At 42.8% G+C, this 26305-nt stretch overlaps 1 protein-coding gene across 3 annotated transcripts in view; it reads left to right on the top strand.

The window, feature by feature from the left end:
* The window catches only part of arap2 (ArfGAP with RhoGAP domain, ankyrin repeat and PH domain 2), a 186081-nt gene extending 160027 nt beyond the window's left edge, over positions 1–26054 (top strand). The window contains exons 24-33 of one of the 3 annotated variants that reach the window (XM_085349548.1): positions 7663–7737; positions 8919–9036; positions 11799–11933; positions 13878–14011; positions 16314–16396; positions 19943–19978; positions 22547–22610; positions 24557–24679; positions 25557–25656; positions 25786–26054. In XM_085349548.1, the coding sequence (XP_085205674.1) occupies positions 7663–7737; positions 8919–9036; positions 11799–11933; positions 13878–14011; positions 16314–16396; positions 19943–19978; positions 22547–22610; positions 24557–24679; positions 25557–25656; positions 25786–26054 (1137 nt within the window). Of the gene's footprint in view, positions 1–7662; positions 7738–8918; positions 9037–11798; positions 11934–13877; positions 14012–16313; positions 16397–19942; positions 19979–22546; positions 22611–24556; positions 24680–25556 lie in introns of all 3 variants that reach the window. The other 2 variants (XM_085349549.1, XM_085349547.1) reach the window with 2 other exon arrangements.
* Positions 26055–26305: the final 251 nt, after the last annotated feature.

The raw sequence follows: 26305 nt of genomic DNA, 5'->3' as shown, positions 1-26305 counted from the left end.
AAATGATGATTTTGTTTATTAAGGCAGAAAAACTATCCAAACCTACCTGGCCTTGTGTGGAAAAAATAATTGCCCCCTAAACCTAATAACTGGTTGTGCCACCCTTGGCAGCAAGAACTGTAATCAAGCATTTGTGATAACTGGCAGTGAGTCTTTCACATCACTGTGGAGGAATTTTGGCCCACTCGATTCTGCAGAATTACTTTAATTCAGACACATTGGAGGATTTTTCATCATGAACAGGCTGTTTAAGGTCATACCAAAGCATCTCAAACAGGTTTAAGTCCACACTTTGACTAGGCCACTCCTGAACCTTCGTTTTTGTTTTTTGGGCTTTTTTTTTTTTTTTAGGCCATTCAGAGGTCGACTAATGGTGTGTCTGGATCATTGCCCTGCTGCAATAACCCAACTGCTCTTCAGATTCAAGGCATGAATAGAGAACAGAACTCATATTTCCATCAACTATGGAACGTACGTTAGTTTGTTTAGTTAGTTAGTTTTACTCCAGATGTAACAGGAATCAAGCCTTCCAACAAGTTCAGTTTTTGTCTCGTCAGTCCACCGAATATTTCCCAGAAGTCTTGGGAATCATGAAGATGCTTTTTGAGATGCTCCTTTGTGTTCTTTTTGGTCAGCAGTGGTTTTCTTCTTGGAACTTTCCAGTGGATGCCATTTTTTCCCAGTCTCTATGTTATGGTTTAATCATGAAGTCTGACTTTAACTGAGACAAGTGAGGCAGTTCTTCAGATGTTCTGCGTTTTTTGTGACCTCCTGAATGAGCCATTGATGCTCTTGGAGTATTTTTGGTAGGTTGGTCACTCCTGGGAAGGTTCACCACCAGAGATGGGCAGTAACGCATTAGTCACATGTTACTGTAAGCCAATTACTTTTTTCAAGTAACAAGTAATGTAAGGCAGCGGTCCCCAACCGGTACCGGTCCGTGAGTCGTTTGGTACCGGGCCGCGAGAGTTGAGGCTCAGGTGTGAAATGTATGGTTTTCAGGGTTTTTATCGGTTTTCAGCGTTATTTTGTTATCGTTTTTATCGTTAACTTGGTTTTCCTGGGTCTTTTCACACGTGTTATGAATAAATCTTCTTTTTTTCAGTACCGGTACTAGTTTTATTTTGTTGTATTTATCCGCGACACCTTAAAGTCCAGTCCATGAAAATATTGTCGGGCATAAACCGGTCCGTGGTGGTTGGGGACCGCTGATGTAAGGGATTACTATTGTAATTGTCACAGTACGGCTGTGTGCAGGCAAAAGTAGGACCCAAACGCAAACTCACGGAGACAAAACGTAAACTCAAAAACACAGCTTTAATGCTGGCAAAAGGTGAAACACAAAAACAGCACTAAACTAAACTGGGAAAGCTAAACATAAAGTATACCAGGAACCACGGGGAGAATCACACACAGCATGAGGGAGACTACGACACTGACAAAGAGAAACACAGGGCTTAAATACACAGAGGGATAACGAGGGAATGAGACACAGAAGGAGGGCACAGCTGGGAGAAATCAGGACTGGACGAGACAGAGACGCAAAACTAGAAACACTCACATGAGGCATGGACCTTCAAAGTAAAACAGGAAGTATCACACAGAGACGTGAACTAGACACAGTGGAGACAGCAACTAAGAAACAGAGACAAACCATAAGGCAGAGGTCTAAGAACCAAAATACACAGAGGGAAATACTCAGCTTTGAACACAAGAGACTAGACTAGAGGGAGTAACAAAAGACCAACCATGAGAACATAATGCACAATGCAGGGTGACAGAAAACAAGAAACTCAAACATGCAAAGACACACCATAAACAGAACAGAGGGGGCACAGAGAGACATGAAGGGCAGGGGAGACTTAACATGGGTTGAAACACAAGGGGGAACTAATAAGCAAATCAACATAGGAGGCCTAATGAGCTAAACATACTATAAACATCAAAATGAACTAAAACTCAAAACACTGGGTCCTAAGACCCAGGATCGTGACAGAGCCCCCCCTTCAAGGGCGGATTCCAGACGCCCAAAACCAGGAAAAACAAAACAAAACCAAAAACAACCCACCCAGGGCGGGCGGCGGGGGTCCAGGACGGAGGGCCAGAAACAAAGCCACAAAAACACAATGTCCATCAAAAACACAGGAGCGCAGGGAACAGTTCACAACTCCTCAGGGGGCCGACCCGGAGGGTGACGGTCCAGAAGTCCATAGTTCATTTGATCAGGGGGCCGTCCGTGCGGACGGCAACGGCGGCGACACAGAAACGGTTCAGGGGGCCGACCTCGACGGCGGTGACGTGGAAACAGGTCAGGGGGCCGGCCGTGCGGAAGGCGACGGGGTGGAAACAGTTCAGGGGGCCGGCCGTGCGGAAGGCGACGGCGTGGAAACAGTTCAGGGGGCCGGCCGTGCGGAAGGCGACGGCGTGGAAACAGTTCAGGGGGCCGGCCGTGCGGAAGGCGACGGCGGCAACTCAGGCGATGGCGATCAGGGGGCCGGCCGTGCGGAAGGCGACGGCGGCAACTCAGGCGATCAGGGGGCTGGCCGCGCGTAAGGCAGCGGCGGCGCCCAAGTGTCAGGCGTACCGGCCGAGGATTGGAGGGCACAGGACCAGGCGACGCTGAAGCAGAGGCTGGCCCAGGCGTAGCAGAAGCACAGGCAGAGGCTGGCCCAGGCGTAGCAGAAGCACAGGCGGATGCAGCCGGACCAGGCGACGACGAGGCGGTCGCAGGTGGCGGCTGGACAGGCTCCTCGGGCCCTCCAGCTGATGCGGCGTGAGGCTGAACGGGCCCCTCGGACCCTCCAGCGGAGACAGGAGGCTGAACGGGCCCCTCGGACCCTCCAGCGGAGACAGGAGGCTGAACGGGCCCCTCGGACCCTCCAGCGGAGACAGGAGGCTGAACGGGCCCCTCGGACCCTCCAGCGGAGACAGGAGGCTGAACGGGCTCCTCGGACCCTCCAGCGGAGACAGGAGGCTGAACGGGCCCCTCGGACCCTCCAGCGGAGACAGGAGGCTGAACGGGCCCCTCGGGCCCTCCAGCGGACGAGGCATGAGGCTGGACGGGCTCCTCGGGCCCTCCAGCGGACGAGGCATGAGGCTGGACGGGCTCCTCGGGCCCTCCAGCGGACGAGGCATGAGGCTGGTGTGGTTCTCTGGAACCACCAGCTGACGTGGCATGACCAGTAGGTGCAGAGACCACCGGCTGAACAGAAGGCTGAGTGGGTGACGGAACAGATGACTGAGCTGAACAATGGGGAGCTGGCTGAGCTGCACAGTGGGCTAAGGGCTGAGCTAACGGAAGCACGGGAAAGTGTACTATGGACTGGGTGGCTAACAGCGCTAATGACTGAGCTAAAGACTGAAAGGCATGCAGTAGTGATGGCGGTGTGGATTGCAGACCGAATTCTCCTGAGCCCTTAGTAGAAACAGGGACGGGCGCAGGCACATGCCGGACACTAGCCACTCCCACCCGAGGAGTAGGTACGGGTGCGGAGACGGGCTGTATCCTGGCTGACCTCACCCTGGGGACCGGAACAGGCACCGGCAACGGCTGGGCAACTGCCCTTCCCACCCGAGGAGCTGGTACGGGTGCAGAAAGGGACAGAGCCTCAGCCGGCCTGGAAACCAGAGCGGGGACCAACTGGGCCTCAGCCTCCCCCACCCGAGGAACTGGTACGGGTGCAGAGGTACGCTGGGCCCGAGCTGCCCCGGGAGGAGAAACACGAGCAGGAAAAGGAGCAGGCTCAGAAAAAACAGTCTTAGAAACAGCAGGCTCAGGGTCGACAAAAACAGATCTATCAAAAATGAACCCGCCGTCCACTTCATGTTTTGCAGTCTTAGTATTAGCAGTCCTTGTTTTAATAGTTTTCGAAATCCTTGGGTTAACAGTTGTAGAATGAGCTGACTTGGGGATGACTGAACCAGACTTAACAAAACCTGAACTGACAGAACCTGAACTGAGTGTTGTAGACCTGGTAGAAGTGTTCACAGTTTTTCCTTTAACCGCATGTGCAGACTTAGGCGAGCGGGTATTGTCTCTCATCTCTCCCTGTGTAGAGGGAGCAAAGCAGAATAACTTTTCCCAGTCCGTGTCATCATCCATAAGGGAAGTTCCCCACGGATCAGAGGTGAGCTTATTGTTCTTAATGTCCAGAGAAGCGGAAGAAGGATAATCAGTGTTACTCACCACCGGGAGTTGCTTAACATGGTCCATCTTATTGCGGCGTGTGCGCCGCTTCCTACGGGGAGGGGAAGCGGGCGGAGAGAATAGCCGAGCCTCCGGCGTGCAGAACGGCGACACGGAGGCTGGAGCGTGGGCAATTGAAGGGACGCGGAGAATTCCCACCTGAAGCGGCCGCGGCTTGGGTGCAGGTGAAGCGGCAGGTGGGGGCTTTCGGCAGCTCCGGGGACCACCGAGAGCCAGCCGCGTTCCTCGGAAAATCCGCCCGTAGTCAGGAGTGCGCCACGGCCTCAAGCGGAGCTCCTCCTCTAGCTCAGCAAAGGCAGCATCCTGACGCTCACGCAGCTGAGAGCGGTTTGCTGGGTCCATGTAATGGTCGTAGTCTTCTGTCACAGTACGGCTGTGTGCAGGCAAAAGTAGGACCCAAACGCAAACTCACGGAGACAAAACGTAAACTCAAAAACACAGCTTTAATGCTGGCAAAAGGTGAAACACAAAAACAGCACTAAACTAAACTGGGAAAGCTAAACATAAAGTATACCAGGAACCACGGGGAGAATCACACACAGCATGAGGGAGACTACAACACTGACAAAGAGAAACACAGGGCTTAAATACACAGAGGGATAACGAGGGAATGAGACACAGAAGGAGGGCACAGCTGGGAGAAATCAGGACTGGACGAGACAGAGACGCAAAACTAGAAACACTCACATGAGGCATGGCCCTTCAAAGTAAAACAGGAAGTATCACACAGAGACGTGAACTAGACACAGTGGAGACAGCAACTAAGAAACAGAGACAAACCATAAGGCAGAGGTCTAAGAACCAAAATACACAGAGGGAAATACTCAGCTTTGAACACAAGAGACTAGACTAGAGGGAGTAACAAAAGACCAACCATGAGAACATAATGCACAATGCAGGGTGACAGAAAACAAGAAACTCAAACATGCAAAGACACACCATAAACAGAACAGAGGGGGCACAGAGAGACATGAAGGGCAGGGGAGACTTAACATGGGTTGAAACACAAGGGGGAACTAATAAGCAAATCAACATAGGAGGCCTAATGAGCTAAACATACTATAAACATCAAAATGAACTAAAACTCAAAACACTGGGTCCTAAGACCCAGGATCGTGACAGTAATTAGATTCCTGTTACTTTCCCGTAAGCACCCTGCGTTACTGCGTTACTAAACCATCATGATTTTGTTTGTGAGAGTGCCTCATGACAACGACGTAAGCATGTGCGACGTCCGTGGCAACAACATTTGTTTGTAGATCGAAAATGGATAATGTGGAGTGTTGGAGAGAGTACGGCCATGCAGCGTTTAAAGCGTGGATGTACTGACATTTCTTTAAGTTTTAGTTGACAAAAACGTTATAGTGTCCGCTGTACAGTCTGCGTGGGAAGAAAACTTCTTTCTACAGGGAAAAATTTACCTTCAAATCTGAGCAAGCACCTAGCAAGCTGCGACAGGAATGTGAAATTCACAGAGAAACCCCCGGATCCTCCCACCGACATGACCGCTATGGCACCGGGCAAATCTCTGCCTGCTCTACTCCTGCCAAACGGGAAAATAGATTTAAGAGCGACTGAACTTAGTGCCATTGAATCTTTGATTTTATTTATTTTTTGCTGTCTCCAAAAGTTGATTCTGTTCATCTGGACGTAGAGTTTTGTGGGAGAAACGTTTCGTCACTCATCCAAGTGACTTCTTCAGTCTCAGCTGACTGCAGGTTTTTCCAAATCTTATAAACAGGACATTTGCATAATGACTGAAACCAGCCCACTGAAGGAACACTGGGCTGGGAGGTCAGTTGCTTAATCATAAATATGCAAATTCTCATGAAATGTTTCTCCCACAAAACGCTACGTCCAGATGAACAGAATTAACTTTTGGAGATTTACTTTCCTAGATGATTGAGAATGCATCAAGAAGATTTTTTGCTGTGTTTTACTTGCATCTATGTGAAAGAGTGAGTGTAAACACAAAAAATAATTTTATTTTATATGCGGGAATATGCAGAAAATAGGTTTAAATGTTAAACAAATTTCTTCAAGGCATATAATTTAATTTTTGCTTGATGCATAAAGTTAAAACTAATGAAACAAGTTTTAAAAAGAGACTTTTCCATTTGATTACATTTTGTATGATGGATTATACAGAAAAAGTAGAATTGGGCTGAAAGATCTATCGCTTTATCACCTATTCAGGTTGTAAATCGTGTTTTTAAAAAGTAACTAAGTAATTAATTACTTTTTAAAATAAGTAATCAGTAAAGTAACGGGATTACTTTTTGGGGGAAGTAATCAGTAATTAGTTACTGATTACTTTTTTCGAGTAACTTGACCAACACTGCTCATCAGACTAGGTAACATTTTACAAACTTCAATCATCTAGTTTTGACGAGCTTGTGTTAACTATATCCTCATTTTCTTGTTCTTAGCTGACTGAAGCCCGACAAACCTGCTTCTTAAAACTCTGTTTGTAAAGCACAGCCAAACACAAGAGGCTTGGTATAAATGGAGGGTAGCCTCAAAGGGTAAATGCTGTTTATGAACTGAGGGGTTGCACTGAGGTCCAGTATAAGATAAATATTTTTGAACTGTGAATCATTCGAAACTAATCAAGTAGGACCCAAGAACAGAATAGCTGGAGATTAGTGTAATCTGAGCTGTGTCAAGATTGGAAACGATGACGACAACCGAGAGCTATTTTGTTCAGCGTTCAGATGTATGCCATGGGAATAGATATCACTGTATATGCTGTATATGAATACCAGCAGAGTAAATATCTGCCTTTAAAACCACCTACATTTTCAAATAAATGTATACAAAGAAAGGTGAATAAACACATAGCATTCTGATTTAAAAATGTCAGGTTTCACTTCCCAAACAGCAGCATTTTGTAAAGGCTTTTACCCCGAATAAACATATTTCCTTTTCTTTTGTGTGGTGGTATTTCACTCGCACAAGACTCAAAGGATACAAAAAAAAAGTCAGTGGCTGAAAACCCATCTCTCTCTCTGCTGGGTTCATTCTCACACTTGTGTTGTTTTTTTTCTCCATTGCCATAATAACACATGAAAATATCTTTAGGTGCTTCTTCAAAATATTTTTAAACTGACAGCACACTTAAAGTTAACACCTGAGGAAAGCATTTCGGTTGCGGTGTAGGTGAAACATTCGTCTTTCTCTCCCACCTTTCCGAGCGCGCCTGTCTCACACATGTTCTCTTTATTTAGCCGGGTTTTGCATTCCATTAGCGCTACCGGGATTCTGTTTGCCTCCGGCTCTGAAAACGACCTTTGCTTTTTCAAAAATCCTCCAACCATTTCTCGCCTTTCTCTCCATTTACATTCGTGGCACACAGGAGCAGAAATTTAGAAGAAAATTATTCCAATTAATCGTGCTTCATCGATGTTGGGATTCAGCTGATGTGACTCTTTTTGCCTCTGTTTTTCCCTCCTCAGTTTGCTCCGGCTGGGGACTTGATCTTTGAGGTATACCTGGAGAAGAGAGAGCCAGAGAAATGCTGCTTAATCAAGGTGAGAGTGTGTATATCCGTACTGCTCCTGGTGTGAATTTGTGTGTGTATGTGCACCTGCTTTCCCAAAGGTCCTGGTAGTGAGGTGAAAAAATGGGGAAGGGGATGCAGGCAGGTGAAGCTGGAGAAAGGATGAGGGTGGAAAGACTGAGAGGCGAGGGTGGATGATGGAATTGGGCCGAGACGTCCGTGGTTTAACCTGATGGGAGTACCGCACATAGGAACTAATCAAGAGACATTTGACTTAATTGTCTGAGTAATTGCATTTTATGAGGCATATAGGCCTGTGCAAGTTAGGGAGGATTTTTTTTTTATTGTTTTTGTGTTTGTTAACATTAATTCTTCATTTGTCTCTGTGGAGGAAAGTGGCGCGTTTCCTTAGTTCAGTGCCGTTCATAAAGAGTCAAGTATGTAAACTGTGCGCTGTGTACATAACTGAGTCGGATAGTTGTGCATGTTAACCCTAGAACACTATCGCTATAAATAGTAACACGATCACTAATGCCGGGTGATTTTTACCCGATATAATATAACCAATGAAAAGTAATCAAATATATCAAAATATGACAACACATGACAAATTAGAGTGGTCTTCTTTTACTTTCAACTGTGCCATGTCTAACAAAATGAAAAATAAAACTCCTAAAACAAAATAATGACTCTGGAAAGCTGGTCTTTGGTCCACCCATTCCTGGGACATTTGAGACTTCCCTGGTGATGGCACAGGCTCCTCGACACGCAAACAGCTGCAGGAGAGAGAAATCATGTAAATGTATTTTCTCGGGTGTAAATCACCCAGCGATAGTGTTCTAGGGTTAAGCAGTGAAAGGCTCTTTCAAGACAAAGATGGTTGAAGGCATCGAGACTGATCCACAGAGCTTATAATCTAACCCAGGGGTGGGCAACTCCAGGCCTCGAGGGCCGGTGTCCCTGCAGGTTTTAGGTTTTTTGAACCAACACAGCTGATTCAAATGGCTAAATTAGCTCCTCAACATGTCCTGAAGTTCTCCAGAGGCCTGGTAACGAACTATCATGTGATTCAGGTGTGTTGACCCAAGGTGAGATCTAAAACCTGCAGGACACCGGCCCTCGAGGCCTGCAATTGCCCACCCCTGATCTAACCTTTTATATCCACAGTTTGCTTACTTTGTGTGATCGTTTCCCTTTATGCATTTATGGTAGGTCTCCCCCAGCATGCGGCCCACTGAGCTTGCAGAAACGGCGCTGAATATGAGGAACGTCGCCGTTAACGCCGACGACTTTTGGACCACCTTTGAAGTCATTGAAAATGGAGAGCTAGGTATGTCAGGTTACTAACCACTAAACTTCCTTCTTAGAAATGTTTGAGTATTTTCACAAAAAACTCACAGGAGTTTGAATATACCAATGGACTTTATCTTAGGCATTTCAATGTGATGATATGCAAGCACTTGGCGACAGTAGGAAGGAAAAACTCCATATAATAAGACAGAATAAGTCTACTGTTAGTTTGGGACTGAAGGGGTTCAAGTTGGCAATTTCCTGTTTCCCTGTTGTACAGAGACACATCCCAGACAAGTTGCTCTTATTTGGAGACTGTTTTGAGGCTGGTTGCCTCCTACCTGCGCAATGTCGATTGATTGTAGCAGCTACTTGTAATTGGTTGAATGTGAAACATTTCAAACCAACAGCCTTTCCTAGGAGATTGTCCTTTTTTGTTATTTTTCACTTTAATGTGTCGAAGTCATGAGTCATAAGTTTATTTTTCCTGTGAAGTAAGCATAGAAAGCAAGCTTTTTTGTCCTCGACTTACTTGAAGGTATTTTTATTTGCTGCCTTATTTACAAGTCACTTTTAGTTTTTATTTTATTTTTTAGTCTTGGTTGGTTTGCCAGTATATATTTGCCATCAGCATATATACTGAGGTTTGCTGTGATTTGTAAATGGTGCAGTCACATAGTTTGCCACTATGTGCGGCACATGTAGCACAGTATGCAGACATGGCGTGGGCATGAGTAATAGCTTGAGAAGTCACTACCTACTTACACACCCGTGCACACTGGGAAATTAGCCAATCATCAGATTTTATGTCGGTTTCTTGTTTGGCTTGATTTAAATTGTAGACGATCTAAGGGGGCTGTATCAAGGCCCAGCAGAGCGCAAGAATAAAAGCATTCAGCTGGAAATGAGTATAATATGTCTCTAACTATTGAACCTCACTCCACTGTAACTTGTCTGTTACTTTAATCCGCTTTTAAATATAACATATAGCTCTTTCCCTCAGATTATCCAAACTTGTGCAACAACACTTCACTAATTGCGACTTCTTAAAATCCATCTGAAGGAAATAGCCTAATACCGAAGAAGCACCTCTTTAGCAATAAGTACTTTTTGTTGGGATGAAAAAGTCATTTATTCTTTAACTGAAATGCTACATTCAGAAAGACAGCAGTTTTTATGCGCACTGATCTTTGTGAAGACTTTTGCCTTTGACATTAACGTCGGTTAATGTCACGAGGTAATTTACACATGCTATGGATGTTATTATCATATGCAATTTCCCATCTTTTTCTTTTAACCCAGCTTCTGCTTTCATTCCTCAGTGCTATCATTTGGCTTTGACTCCAGACTGCTAAAACTTTTATACACCTGCTGCATTACAACTAAAGGACACTTTTTCTGTGTGACCTCCAAATTTTTCGAGTAAAATGTGAACTTACGTTATAAATGAAATGAAAGTTTCCCTCTAAACTTTTCTGCCGTCACGTTCTCCGTCAGTCCAATTAACATTGCATCACCTTTCAAGTGGCCATTTCCATTTAGGGGCACATACAAAGATCACACTTCCTCTTATCCGAGGACCTGGTGAGAGATTATGCTATCTCTAATGAACCAGCGCCTGTGAACGCGGCAGCACGCAGGGAAATTAGCCAAGCATCGTCAGTTTGATATGCACATAAATGTCATAAATTGCCTTCATCTTTCCTGCATGATCAACCTAGAAAGATGACCCACCTCATCCTGCATTAATATGCACGGAGGCCGCCTCACGCACTACACGTGCTGCATTTGATCATAACGCGGTATACGTCAAGAACGGGGCGGGGGCCTACAGACGAAGTTGAGCTTTGTCGCGAAGTTGCTTAGCTTGCGCTCCCCCGTGCACGTCACGGAGCAGTTCACTGAAAGTTTACACCTCACTCTTGTGTTTGTTTTGCTCTTCACAAAGTTACAGAGGACGAGCCGTCCTCTTCTAAAAATGAAGGTGTGTTGAATACTGAATATATTTGCTGAAGGTTCAGCATATTTTCTATGCCAAAACAATATGTCTGTGGAACAGTAAATAGTTAAGCGATTTCGAAGGCGGTAGCGTGACAGGTTTTGCTCGTAAAAGCATAAAGGAGGGAGGGGAAGTGCGTTAATTAGCCATTTTGGAATATAGCTACCGATAAACACTGTTATCAAGGACAATAAGCAGAAAAGGGGAGCTAATATTTGTGGGGAAATGAGGAACTAATTCCATGGCCTGGGCCTGCAGAGATTCCAGGGAGAAGATAAGCCCACTGTTATGAATAGGTTATGCCATTGTGGCTCTTTTTTTCCCTTCCTCCCTTTTTTTATTTATTTATTTATTTTAAAACCTTCTTTGGTTATGAAAAACAGGGGAGTGTAGAGATGGAAGCATCGGAGCAGGGGTGGTGGTACACAAATTATCTTCCTTTTTTTTGGCTGATAGCATGTACCCTGTTCGCCAATTAAGAAGAGATAATAGGTCTATTTTGCACATGAGTGTGTTTTTATAATCAGGCCCTGATATGCTGTAGATAATTTAATCTGTTCTGTGATGAAACTGGGGGGGAAACAACATAATTTTGTTATTTAGCTAACTGGAGTTTGTCATGGATTTTTATGATGTGGTTTTGTTTTGTGTGTTTATAATTCGTGTGAGATCAGAGAACACAAAAGACTTTTGCGACCACTTTGTCTTCAGATCTCTGCCATCTTTGCTATACTTTATCTTTAATCATTTCTCTGTTTCTGAGCTAAATTATTATTAATTAATTCATGTATTTTTTTTAACAGAGCGACCGTTGCACCACAGTGAGAAGATTCTTGAGCAGGTGTTGGAGTGGAGCTCCTTGGACTACCCCAGCTCTGCTTTTCTTGTTATAAAGAAGTTTGTAGGTTTCAAACTTCTTGGGGAAGGTAGAGTATGCTGTAGATGTTACAAAAGAAGAAGCAGCTGTTCCATATCTTGTTATCCAGCATTACTATTTCTCAGATCATCATTATTCCTCAACAGCTCATTTGTTCATTTATTGATGACTGTTTTTTATATTATAATAGTTTAGTTTAAACTCATAATACCCAGCCATGTTGTGCTTTTTTGTGCTTTTACTCCAGGGTAGTACAAGTACAACACTTTTGTTCATAGTATTTGTTCATAAAAGTAATGAAATTGTATGATTAACACAGGGGTAGGCAACTCCAGGCCTGAAGTGCCGGTGTCCTGCAGGTTTTAGATCTCACCCTGGGTCAACACACCTGAATCAAATGATTAGTTCCAGGCCTCTGGAGAACTTCAGCAGTCAGACAGGTGTCCTTTAGTAATTTAGCAATTTGAATCACTGTGTTGGATCAAGGACGCATCTAAAACTTGCAGGACACCGGCACTGGAGGCCTGGAGTTACCTACCCCTGGATTAGCATATCAGGACATGAATGAAGGCTTTGAGATTGGGTGCATACACTCTTTGATGAAGAACAACTCAAAAAGTGTCTTTATTTATTTAAAAAGCCAGAAAACTAAGTCTTACTGCTTTCATAGAAAGTATTTTAGTTATAGTTAAGTATCAGCCATGTGCTGCTAATCAAGTGCACTTGACCATCTCATCATCGGCAAGTGTGAGCATTGAAAGGTAAAACAGAAGTCTTGAAGTTTGCTGGTCTGAAGCAAACAGATGCGTGTTAACAAAATGCTAAGCAGAAACTATCTTAATGAAGCAATTGTTGCTGCCCATCATTCTGGGAAGGGTTATAAAGACATTTCCAACCAATTTGAAGTCCATCATTCTAGAGTGAGAGATTATTAGATTATTTACAAGTGGAAACATTCAAGGGCTAAATGTCAGACTCTACAGGAGTCAATTAGCTTGTTAAATGTTAAAGTTCATGAAAGAACATTTAGAAAAAGTCTCAACGAGCATGGCCTGTTTTCAGGTTCGGTAGAGGATGCCCCTTTTCTCATAAAAGAACATGGCAGCATAGTTTAGGTTTATAAAGTTGCATCGAAACAAACCACAAAACTTCTGTTCTTTGGACAAAGTGGAGATGTTTGACCATAATACACAGCACAATACTCGAAGGAAACCAAACACTGCATATCAGCACAAACACCTCATACCAGCTGTGAAGCACGGTGGTGGAGGGGTGATGTAAGGAAATTATTTAAAGCTGTATTTAAATCAATTCAGAGTGTAAGTAAGTATAGCTTGAAGTTAATGCTAACCGTGTTGTTGCTATTAGCCACAATTAATAAGTGGTCTAAACATCAAGCTAAAGCAGTTGATAGGCCAGGTACTTTCAGTTCTAGGAAATAGTTTGATGAAAATTAAACAGAGTAAAAATGGCAGCTAAAAATAAAGCAATAAAATAAATAAACCATTGCACTAAATAAATGAGTTAACATTTAAAAACAAGTACAATGTATTTAATTACAGTTGATGGTGTTAGAGCTGTAAGTATTACATAAAAGGATATAGGTATATGAAATTACAGTGGACAATAACTACAGGTGGTTAGCTAAGTAATTAAATAGTGATGGATAAAAGTCATGTATATATTTGACTGTATCCCCCAAAATTCAAACTTGTGCGTGGTTATAGATGCAAACATGTTACAGTTTGTTAGCTAAAGTGAATGGATATGTAGTTGGAGCAGGCAGACACAGTAACAGGTAGATGCCCTTCAGTGAGTACAGTTTTAGTTTAGTTTGGACAAAATGTGCAGCTTGTGTGGTGGTAGTATCCAACCAACCCTGCATATATTTTACTGAATTAAAAGCATTCATTAAAAATAAGTACAGGTCAACAGATTTGTGAGCGAACCCAGAACCCCTTGAATTCTCTGTTTTCCAATACAGCGTTTCCCTGTTTCACAACAGATCAGAAGCATTTTCTGAAAGGCGACTATCTGAAGTTCAGTGACGGATGCTCCAAACTGCTGTCAGGGCACAAATTTCAGGACAAGTATGTTGTGCTTCATTCAGAGAAGCTGCTGCTCTACAGGGATATCAAAGTAAGTACACTTTCGCCTTAATCTGCTGTCACATTTACAGCAAACACTCGCCGCCATGGAAACACAGTGTCTCCGGCGAACAGAGTGTGCCATTAATCCCGGGGTAATTTAAAAGGTTATGGAGCTGCTCAAGAAAGCCGAAATGTGTTTGAATGGAGCCGATACGACTACGACCGAAACAGACCAAAAATCCAGCCGGTCTGCGCTTCGTCTCCCCGGCAACGTGTTTGTCTCAAGGTTCCAAATTTTCAAATTAAGAAGGAAAATTTTTTTTAAAAGGGAAAGAATGCGACGCGTGCTTGAGAGACGACCAGCAGGACCGAGCTCCCTAGAGGGCTTTTCCTCTCAGCACATTTCTGCAGAAACATAGGATTCGTAAAGGAGTGTGAAGAAGTGTTAATAATTGATGGGGGTGCAGTAGTTCTGGCAGTAGGCTTGGGTGGTGAGGGGTAGGTGGGAGGGGGGAAATGGATAAGGTTGGTGCTGTGTGTACGGGGAGGTGTACTTTCACTGAAAGCTTCATTTATTTATTTAATTATTTTAAGGTCGCACCAGAGTAGCTAATTACTGCATAAATGCAGGGGAAATTAGAAGTGTTACTGGAACTTAATTGATATTCCTTGGCCTCTGCAATTACTGCCAGGTCTGTACTTAGTGCAGATTATGCTGGATGAAACACTGAATGTGTGGTGGGTTGTGATGTGTAGGTGTCAGAGGCAAAGCTACAACTTTGATTTCGCTCACTTTGTTCTCTTTCACTTTGTTCTTTGTCAGTTGGAAGAAGAGGTTTTTGCCGGTAATGATTTGTGTTGCGATTCTGTGGAATGGCACTTGTTGGCATTTTATTGTAGTTTTAATTATTTCAGTAAATTTAATTATTTCTCCCCCTTGAATTTAGATAATTATTCCAAACAATATGCAGTTTTTCCTTTGTACGCCTCCATTCTGGTGACAGCTGGCAGTCGGGGGCATCATGTTTTGGTCCATCCGTCAGTCCATCTGACCATCCGCCCATCGTCTTGAATCCGACATATGTCGAATGCCTAGAGGGGATTCTTAAAATTGGACATAAGCATTCACTTTGGCTTGAGGAAAAACTGATTAGATTACGGTTGTCAAAGGTCAAGGTACATGTGACCTCACATTCTGGCCTCACGTCCGTCTCATCCTTTTGAGCGCTTCATCCTGGAAGGACCTGGAGGGAATTTAATCATGTATGGTGCAAGCTTTCTCTTAGACTCAAGCGAACTGATTTGATAGTTCGAGGTCACAGTGACCTCACAAAACACGGTTTGGCCCAGAACTCAAATATTTATACACGAATTATGACAAAGGTTCCTGCTAATATTAGAAAAGAAGGAGGTTTTATATCCAAAATGTCAAAGGTGAGCTCTGCTGTGCCATTGTCTATGTTCTGCAGTAACACTTTCCTGACCATTATTCAACACCATCACTCAGGAACAGAGTGTTCACCCATTGGCCACTTTATTAGGCACGTCTCGCTGGTACCGACCTGGACTCCTTTTTACCTTCAGGACTGCCTTAAGTCAGAGATTTTGCCCCATGTTGACATGGCATCATCACACATTTGGTGCATATTTAACATTCATGATGTGAATGTCCTGTTCCACCACATCCCAAAGGTGCTGTGTTGGATTAAGATCTGGTGACTGTGGAGGATGTTTGACCCTACCATGTGACTGTAACATCGACACTTATCAGACCAGGCAACATTTTCCACATTTTATTGTTCAATGTTAACTGTCACTGGTTGGGTCTTCATGTGCCTCAAGGTTCAATGTGTTGTCTATTCAGAGATGCTCATGTCCATAAAGAGAGGCTATTTGAGCTACTGTTTCCTTCCGTTCAAAGTTCAAAGCTGTCTGGTCATTCTCCTCTGACCTCTGACATCAAGACGTCGTTTTTTCCCCGAGAACTGCCGCTCGTGTTATATTAGTATTTTCTCATTTCCAGACCATTCTCTGTAAACCCTAGAGATGGTTGGGGGGGGGGGGAAATCCCCAGCAGATCAGCAGTGTCTGAAATACTCTGACCAGCATGTGTGGTACCATTCAAAATCACTTAAACTACCTTTATTCTTCATTCTGTTGCTCAGTTTCATCTACATGCTTAAATAAATTGAGTGGCTGCCACATGATTGGCTCATTAGATATTTGCATTGACAAGTAGCTGAACAGGTGTACCTATAAAAATGGCCATGAGTGTCTCTGTGTTTGTTGCTGAATGCAGTCTTTGCTGTGCCACCTTACCTGCTCAAAGTGTGTTTGGTTTGGTTTTGCAGAGCGCTAAAGCCGAGAAAACAATCCCACTGAAGGATGTGAAGTGTTACCTGGGCCTGAAGAAGAGGCTCAAACCTCCAACCAAGTAAGCAGCACCCACACATCCTGTATAATAAAACATCCTCCTTAAAATTATACGATTGAGAGAAGGATTTACCCTTTTTTTTTTTCCTCCTGTGCTGGAATAATGTAAACATCCCAATTCGCAGTCTTGTATACACGTCTTGATTTGGTGCATGCTGTTAGTTTTCATCTTCACTGTTGATTAGCGAGTACAGCTGCAGTGGAATTAATGTGAAAGCACTGCTTTTAATACCTGATGCTAGGTTGTTTAAAGCGAGCAATAAACCGGGGAGAAAACACAAATCCACTTTCTTAAAACCACAGGACAAAATGTCTAGAAGCAAAAATGTAAATAGTACACCGTGGGAGATTTTATTTTTTTATGTTTTGGTTCTTTGACTGTTTAAGTGAAATGCATCCGCATCTCTGCTGATAAAATTACAGCTGCAAATGGACAAAACTAATTTGGAATAGCGGAATAGGTTTTAGTCATAACATAGAGTAAAGCATCTTCTGCAGCCTGTATAATTCCAGGAAAATGGATGTTCTGCCTTCCAGCCTGTGGTGAAGTCCTGTGTTGTGCCGCTAATGTGCATTTATTAATTTGCACCATTGTGTAATTGTTCCGCCACCGAAGGGCCTTCATTGCCTCAGAGATTTTACCGAAAAAACACAGGTCGCTTTCTCTCTTCCACCGGTAAAACAACAGTGGCACAAATTCTCTGCTGAATCGCAGACACAACTGCCTGTGTCACCGGGGTCAGGCAACAAATACAAAGCAGATTTTGTGATTTTTTCCGAACCCCCCGTGGACATTTTTCTGGCATATTTGCATGCGGGTGAGTCATCTTTACCAAAAACGGATGCTGCATCGTCACAATCACGATCATTCGATCCAGCGTTTTGAGTTTTAATATATTTTTATGTTTATGGTTTATGTTAAAGTTCATTAGCTTCTCTAAGTTCATTTCTATTTTGCCCATGTTGCCCTGTTAAAGTTTGTTTATTCGAATCCCCTTGTGTCTTCACCCCTGTGTTTAAGTCTCCCTCGCCCTTCATGTGTTTCTGCGTCTCATTATGTTTCCTGTTTTATTTTGAAGAGGTCTGGTGTCACATGTTCATTGGGTATTATGTTGACTCTAATCAGCTGTTTCCCCATGTATTTCCACTTCCCCTGATCAACTCCTATGCGCATTTAGTCTGTGCGTTTTCATTTAGTCCTTGTCAAGTCATTTGTTGAGTTCTTGTCATTTTTCGATGCCTCTATGTTTGCAGGTTTTTCCATGTTCAGATTTTTAATCATGTTCAAGGTTTTGTTCTTTGTCTTTTGTGTTTAGCATTTAGTTTTTCCCAGTTCTAGTTAGTCTCCCGTCAGTGTGCATCTGCATTTTTGTGCCATTTTGTAGTATTTCCAAGCCACAAATAAACGTCTCACGTTTTTTAAAATTATAGTTTAATTCCAAGTGTCTGCATTTGAGTCCTCTTCCTCCGTCCACACATGCGTACATTCTTACCAAATCAGTCCTCTTGGAAGTGACGCTGTATTTCCTCTTTCCCTTCCTCGACCCTCAAAGTTTTGCCACCCACCCCTCCCCTAAAACCAGGGATGTCAAACTGATTTTACATCGTGGGTCACATACACCTCACTTTAATCTTAAATGGGGCCAGTGAAACTCTCCTTTCTGTCAGTGTAAAGAAGTTTAACTACACATTAGTCCCTGACATATTTTAATATGTGAACAAGGACAATTTCAACAGTACTTCACAGTTTTTCCACATGATAAAGAAATGCTGCTGTAATCTGAAAGCTTTCAGTCTTAAATTGTAAGAAGTAAATGTGTAAAATTACAGGACTAAATCCTGGCAGCTCAATGCCCAGATGGTCCTGTTATTATAAAACAGAAAGCTTCTGTTAATTCGTAGAAAATGTCCTTATTTCTGTGGACCCATTGTGAAAAACAAATAAAACCGAAAACAGACATTTTTATAGTCAATAGTGAAAAGACGGGAATGTTTCTGTTATTTAATTGTTTATCTATTACGAGAGGTCTTTGTTAGTATGAAAAGCTGCAACACTTCTAACTAAAAGTAAAAACATTTATGCCTAGCTTTACATTTTCCAAATGCATCCAGTGGGGCCGGATTAGAGTCGTTCCCAGGCCATTTCTGGCCCTCAGGCCTTATGTTTGACATCCATGCCCAAGACCCTCCTGACCCCATCTTATTTTTCACTGTAATGAAATTGATTAAATGTAATTGCGTTTTAACAAATACAAATTATTAAACTCTGTTCCCGCAAGTAGAAAAACATTGCCGCCACTGTTTTATTTTAATGATCCTCTGTTATTGGAATTGATGACACATGCCAGCATTTCTTGTTGGTCAAACAAAGAGGACATTTATTCTATATTTCACATCGCGCGATTATAATTCCTCATAATTTTCCCCGTGTCGGACTGTCGAGTCGAACAAAAAAAAAGTGAGAAATGACCCCAGACAACGATTGTCTGCATTACGAAGTCCTTCAGGGCGAGGAAACCCGGATAAGAGAGCAGGAGTGGGAGACGGAGAGATGAGGGAAAAGAGGGAGAGATGCAGAAAGATGCAGGCTGGTATCATATACTGTTGAGTGGGCTGTGGGAGAAGTCATACAGCGAATAAAGAAATAAAGACAGAGTGCTGAGGAGAATGGAGAGAGTCGTAGTGAGAGGGTTAGGAAGAGGCAGCGCTCCAGTACCTCATTAGGTTGAGGTCTATTTGTGAGCGGCCTACTGCTGGGCTGGATCTGCTGCCCTCACTCACAGGAGTGGTGCTCCAGGCTGCTGGCTCTCTCCAACCCCTCTTCGCTTTGTTCTTCTCCCTACTTTTCTGCTTCTTTTCAGCTGCTGCTGCAAAGGTTTTTGAGGAAAGCGCATTCTCTAGGAAGGTGGTCTTTTCACCTTATGTTACCCCCGCGCAGGTTAATTTACACCGAAGCGCACACGTGTCCATGTATCGATAGGCTTTTGAGTGCATGGAAATGGTGGAGTGTGGGAAGAGGGTTGTTCCTTTTAGCTAATACCGCAGCTTGGCGCAGTAAACCGTGTTCATGCGATCATCTGTTTTTACCCCCAGCAGATTCGCTCACCGCTCCAGCATGTCAGAAGTTCTGTCTTTTGCAGCCCTCCTAACAAAATATACTTTAAGGCTTATAGGTGAACAGCGTGTGCTCTGTGTATTGTACAGTTTGGCCCAGAGCATATTGATGTCTGCTCATGCATAAACATGTGGGCTGAAACTGCACTAATTAGCTTAATTAATTCCACTGTTTGGCACCCAGTGTTTGCTGGGAACTCTCTTTCCTCTTTGGATGTTCGTGAAAAGGTTTTGACCTTCTACTATCTTTACAGTACTTTCTCAAGTTGTTTAAAGTTGTTTATGTGAAGTGGGATTTTTGAACGTTCACCTTTTCTTTTAGAGAAACTTGTGAACCCTGTTTTTGAATTATACCAGTATGCAGGAAATTGCAAATTTAGATTTGCAGAATCCCAATTTCCAAGTCTGAACTGTCTCTTCCCTCTTTTCACAGCTGGGGCTTCACCATCTGCACTGATAAGCAACAATTGTGAGTAACACATTGACGTTCTATGAGTCGTCGTTGTACGTTTGACCCTTTTCTGCTTTAAACTCTCTCCAAAACAGAAAGAATCTAATAGTTAGAATCACACTTTATTTATTAATTTCATCAGATTTTTTACATTTTTTTAATACCTGTGATGTGATGCCAGCAAAGTCAGGTGACCCTATAAGCTCCTGAAAGATTTAAGCAAGTGTTCTTCATTCCCTTAATGTCAAAGCATGTCAGCGTTTAAAACCTCGGTGAGGAAATGAAGCATAATTATCCTGATCACAAAAAAGAGACATGAAACGAGTAATGTCCTCTAACTGTTAGCAACTACCAGTAACATTAAGTCAACGTGCTAGCTTCTAGTTCATCTTTTCATAGCTGTCTGTCAAACTCATCTCTGTAAGCAGGTATTAACATGTAGAATCAGTAGACATGGGGCTAGGGATGTTTACCGAAAACCTGGTGTTAAACAGGCTTCAGGTCTTAACTGGGGCATCGATACACTCCAGTGTTATTGGTACTGCTTTCAGTAGTGGAAGAACGTAAGAAAATTAATTCGTTATTGCTACAAGAAACATAATTTTTCACATTTTTATTTGACTAACTTTGACTAGCTTACATGCCAGTAGGTCTTTTAGCAAGTAAAGAAGGAAACGAGCGGTTCTTTGAAACATTCGACAAAGGTCCATCACATTTAGACAAAAAAAGTGCACGTTTGATGTCCTAGAATCGAAAATATGAACATGAAGTAATGATTAAAAGTGAGTTGTTAGTAACCTGATATGGGTGTGTGCTTCAGAAATCCCCAGTTTCAGAGTTTTTGTTGGTGCACTTCCATCCACGAGCTATAAGTTAAGGTTTAGGTACGAGTGATTATTACCCAGTGCTGATTATATGTTGAATTTAAAGCCTTCATTATATGGGGAATATGGATTTTCACATAATCGAGTATTCAGCCAAGCTATAGTCAAAATAATTCAAATATTATATTACAGTCCTGCAGAAGATACAAAATTACAGTGATTGCACATTAATTCAGTGAATTTTATTTGATGTTAATTTTATCTGTGGATGTGGTGAAACACACACTTCTGCTTTAACCTTCATGTTAATTAGTCCCTCACAAAACTTTCTGCTGTAGTTTTATCAGCGTGAATGCAGCAGTTGAATGCCAAGAGTAACATCCTATATATGTGTGGCCACATGACTTTGTTACAGTGCTGTGAAAAAGTATTTTCTCCATTCCTGATTGTCTTTGTTTTTTGCATATTTGTCACCCTTATTTGTTTCATATCATTAAACATTCGCAAAAGGTAACCAGAGTAAGTACTAAATTCAGTTTTTAAATAAAGAGTTCAGTTTTTAGGGGCAGGGGGGTAAGGCCCCATAATACCAATGGAGCTTGTTAAATCGTTAATTTATTGGGATTACGACAATTTTTGGAAAGCTGAGGTCAGTTTCAGTAGCCACACCCACGGCTGACTATTGTCAGACCTGCTGAGGTCAGAGTTCATGATTCATCAATAAGAAAAGCGATTGGGCAAAAATGGCATCCATGGGAGAGAACAAGGAGAAAATCATTGGTGATCAAAAAGAACTCAAAGGCTTGTTTCACATTTACCAAAAAACCCTCTTGATGATCTCAGAGACTTTTGGTAAAATATTCTGTGGACTGATGAGACAAAAGGTGAACTTTTTGGAGGGGCTAAGTCCTGTTACATGTGGAATAAAACTAACACAGCATTTTAGAAAAAAACTCATCATACAGCAGTCAAACATGGTGGTGGTAGTGTGACACGGTCTGGGGCTGCTTTGCTGCTTCAGGACGACTCTGAATGGGTCAAAGAAACATTGACTAGACCGCTCCAAACCTCAAAGTCTGGACTCAAATCAGATTGAGATGCTTTGGCCTGACCTAAAACAGGCCGTTCATGGTTGAAAATCCACCAATGTGACTCAAAGCAATTCTGTAATGATGAGTGGGCCAGAATTCCTCCACAGTGATGTAAAAGACTCAGTGTCAGTTATCACAAACACTTGATTGCAGTTCTTGCACAACCAGTTATTAGGCTTAGGGGGCAATTATGTTTTCACACAAAGGGCCGGGTAGGGTTGGATAACTTTTAACCTTTTAAACATGTTTGTGTTTACTCTGGTTATGTTTGTCCAATGTTAAGTTTTGATTGATGATCTGAAACATGTAAGTGTGACAAATATGCAAAAACTGAGAAACCAGTTTTTCACAGTACTGTATGTTTTATTTCTCTTTTAATAATAGCAAACCTGGAGTACAGTGCATGCCAGGTATTACTTTAAACCTTCATCCAAGATTATTTCTCACAAAACTAATCGTTGCTGCTTATATAGACTTTATTAATGCAGATTTACAGAATCAAAGGTGCAGCTATGGCGCAGTCTTTTATTTATTTTTTTATTCGGTGATCCCCTCAGAAGAAACTGTGTCCACTGCTGTGACTCACCAAGTCCAGCTACCTGATTAAAATGGGTGTGAAAATAATGAGGTGGAAATCAGCGACTGATGTGACCAAGCTTTCTCCTCCTCAGGCATTTCTGCTGCGACAAGAGGGAGACGCAGGTCAACTGGGTGACAGACATCATCAGGATGAAGGTAAGATGACGCGCAACTAGAGAGGAAGTTAAAACAGGAGCGAGGAATTCTCTCATGCAGACGCTCGATAAGGCAATTTAATGAGTAGACGCTGAAGTGTGCGGCGTAGCTGCAGGACTGCAGGAGAACTATGTGCATCCCTCTCTAAGCCTTTTATTGCAGTGTCGTGAGCCAAAAATATCAGTGAATGTGACATGCACGCTGTGGACATATCCTCCTCCTTTTCTCTTCCATATTTGGATGAAAAATACCCTCAAATACAGACAGAATAAATCATCTTTTTTTTTACAATCCATATCTCAGAACAAGGAGATATGATAAATCATATGTTTTTCTCCCAATCATCCTTTTCCATTGTACGGTGAGGCAGACAAAAATACATAAACAGGGGAGAGAACTGTAAAGTTTTCGAGGTCACTCAGCAATAACATAAATCACTTTATGTGGAAAAGCTGTGAGAATAAGGTCAAGGCGACTGTAACAATCACATTGTGGTACTTAGCCTGCAGATAGAGCTAAGTGCTGTCGCTGTCAGTCGCTGACACAGCACATATGACATAAATAATGCAGGGCAAAGCAAACCAAGGGGAGAACAGCTACGCACGTGTCATAATCCTGTATTAATTTTCACTCTCGCAGTCATTTCTGCCCCCCTCCAAGAGAAACGGCGTCTTATTTTCTCATTAGACTCAACACTGGTGTCTATTTTTTGCTCATTTTCAAGTAAAAGACCAAAGTTGAACTTCACACTCGTCCTTAACTGAAAGATCGAAGGAAGATTTGCCAGCTCTGTATTGTATGCTCAGCACATTTCATCTGTATTAGCACTCTGGCTGTCTCCCTTTATGGGAACCCGTCTGCAGCAAAGTGTTGTTTATCACAGGTGCTTACTGTAAAAGCCTTTTAGTGCCTTAGTTTGGGTTAGAAAGTAAAAAGGGCAACACTGTCGGGGAGAGATTGATCTAAAGGGGAAGGCAATTTTTGTCTGTTGTTTCTAAGTGTTTCAAGGTGTTTATTTCAGTGGACTTTCCCCCTCCTCCTCGCTCTTTGCAGAAGCTCTTTGCTCTGCAACAACTAAATCTATAGCAGACCGGAGCCGGCTAAAAATATTAGAATTCTCTTCCCAAATCTGCTAAATATCAGGATTGTCAGCTTCCAACGCCGAGGCTTGAGGGAAGGACGCGGGACTTGTGGGAAGGGCAGAGAGAAAGTGCAGATGAGAAAGTCGACGGAAAGCACTTGTTCTTGATTTCCCTTACCTTACCTGTTAGCGAGCATTGTGCTCCAACAGTTTCCATAGCAACTGGCGATGGAGGACCTCATTCTGAAGCAAGGTAGAATGGGTGATGGCGGGTGTTCGAGAGTTGGGGGAGGGTGTAAAGGTCCAAGGACAGGTCCTGGCATTGATGAAATAAGGATTTGTTTAAGAGAGACGGTTTTACACGTTGGGGGAGGGGGGGGGTCACGGTGATTTAAAAGGGGACATTGTTAAAGAGAAAGTTTAGCTGGAGATCAGAGCGCAGCCAGACAGCTGTACTGGAACAGAGTATCATCATTCTTTGACTTCCCCTCATTATTAAGGATGCTTGTCTCAATCTGACTGAAAACTGAACCGGCACGTAGATATTTTAGACTAAGGAGCAATATCATGCTTTTTATTAATTATTCATACTTTCAAAAACAAATATTGTTGCTGACAGTTCTGTTTCTCTTTTCTTTCCTTCCTTCATTCTCACACAGTCAAGGGCAGACATCCAGTTTTTAGTGCGTCTTGGAGTCATCATTAGTCTATTCATTCATGTTATTCCTCATCTACTCCATTTTACTGCACAGGTCTCATACATGCAGAGCTGGACCTTACAGAGCATACAAAGACAATAAATGAAAATAATGTTGTTTTAAATGATATATAACCCGTTTCCATGATGTCTGCCTTGTGCCTTCAGTATGGTTCTGACCTTCATGCATCCACCAACTCAAAAGAAATGGCAGATCACAAATCCACCAGAGGTGGAGCTCTAACTGAAGGGAGCAAGGTGCTGCCTCAGAACCTCAACTCTAGCAAACAGGTGAGGAACTCAATGTTTTTTTACCCCTCAGCCATAAAAGGCTGATGGGGGGTATTGTTGTGGTTGGCAGCGCGGCTTTGTGAACACAAGAATGAGGGAATGTAGGATTTTCAAATTGATACCAAAGGTGCATCTACTAAAAAACTCAGATGACTTCAAATCTCTGTAACATTGACCTCAAGGTCCTCTGACCCTGATCCCAAGGTCAGAGGTCATGTTTTCTGAAAATCTTGTGAATGTAATAACTCACAAAAGAAGTTACGTTGGATTTTCACATTTATACCATAGGTGTATCTACTAGGAGGCTGAGAACTGATGGTTTTTTCTTTATAGCTCTTATTTGCTGCCATGGTTAGGTTGGAAAGTAATCGATCAATATTAATATTAGTATTATTATTAGTTTTTCAAGAGTTTCAAAATATGGCTATGTTTGCCATCAGACCATGCTTCCATTTTTCTTTTACTGCTTAGTTCATGGTCACAGGTAGTCTGGAGCTCACACCACCTGCCACAGAGCAGAAAACACACAATCTCATATCCTTGTGTTGGTGTTGCTCCTACATCAGAGAAAAAATATTAGTCCAGGATCAGTATTCCTGCAGACCAGTCACCATACACCTAATAACACCACATCCCTAAGATATCAGATGATTGGTCAGTTGTCATGTTCATCCTGGACCAACATTATTATGATGATACAGAAACAACACCAACACGGGCCTATCTGATAGACTGTGAAAAACTTTAGTTTTATTTAGCTTTAGCTTTTTATTTAGCTTTAGTTTTATTCTTGTCATCATGCATCATGCTATGAGTGATTATAAGATTGAAGAGTCTGTGATTTCACTACATCTATATCTGCCATGTTTACCTATAGACAACCGAAAGGAGGGTTTCTCTTGGAGATGGAGAATGGAGGCCCGCCAAGGATCCTAGTCCCCACTTCAAGTCCAACACCATAGGTGCTCCAAAGTCCAGTACCATGGGTGCTCCAAAATCCAACCCCATAGCTGTTCCAAAGTCCAACACCGTAGGTGCTCCAAAGTCCAGTACCATGGGTGCTCCAAAATCCAACCCCATAGCTGTTCCAAAGTCCAACACCATAGGTGCTCCAAAGTCCAATGAACCATTCAAACCCCCAGCAATCCCAAGCAGAAGAACTTCAGTGGATGTTTGCCTGCCTCTACGGCTCCCATCACCATCTTCTTCCAGACACATGCAACCCATGCCTTTGCCTGTTCTCCCTCAAAGCGGCTGTAAGACGGTCAATAAAAGACCTGCTCTGGGTGGGGAAGCTATACTCCCTCCAAATCTGCTGAATGAACTCAACTCTGTCCTGAACAAGACTGGTCGCACTAACAAGAACAATGACTGACAGGAGGAGACATGAGGGGGAAATTACATAAAGTATCATGATCATTTCTGAAAGACTACACAGTATTAATGAAAAGAGAACAAGTTGCTTTCATGAGCGATGATCACAGTTTGACCTGAGCTTTTGAACTTGTATATATATGGAGATGGTGATGCACATGGGTATGTGCAAAACAGGTGCAGGAGACTGCAAAGGTCACGCAAACCTCAGCTGGCCATGGCGCTGACCCAAGCACTACAAATTAAGATTTA

Source organism: Diplotaxodon limnothrissa, linkage group LG3 (assembly GCF_057381915.1).
Source record: "Diplotaxodon limnothrissa isolate DT_005_m linkage group LG3, D_limnothrissa_male_GT1.1, whole genome shotgun sequence".
In the NCBI taxonomy this organism is placed as follows: Eukaryota; Metazoa; Chordata; class Actinopteri; order Cichliformes; family Cichlidae; genus Diplotaxodon; species Diplotaxodon limnothrissa.
The sequence above is the reverse complement of the archived record's forward strand: the minus strand, read 5'-3'. Positions and strand labels throughout refer to the sequence as shown.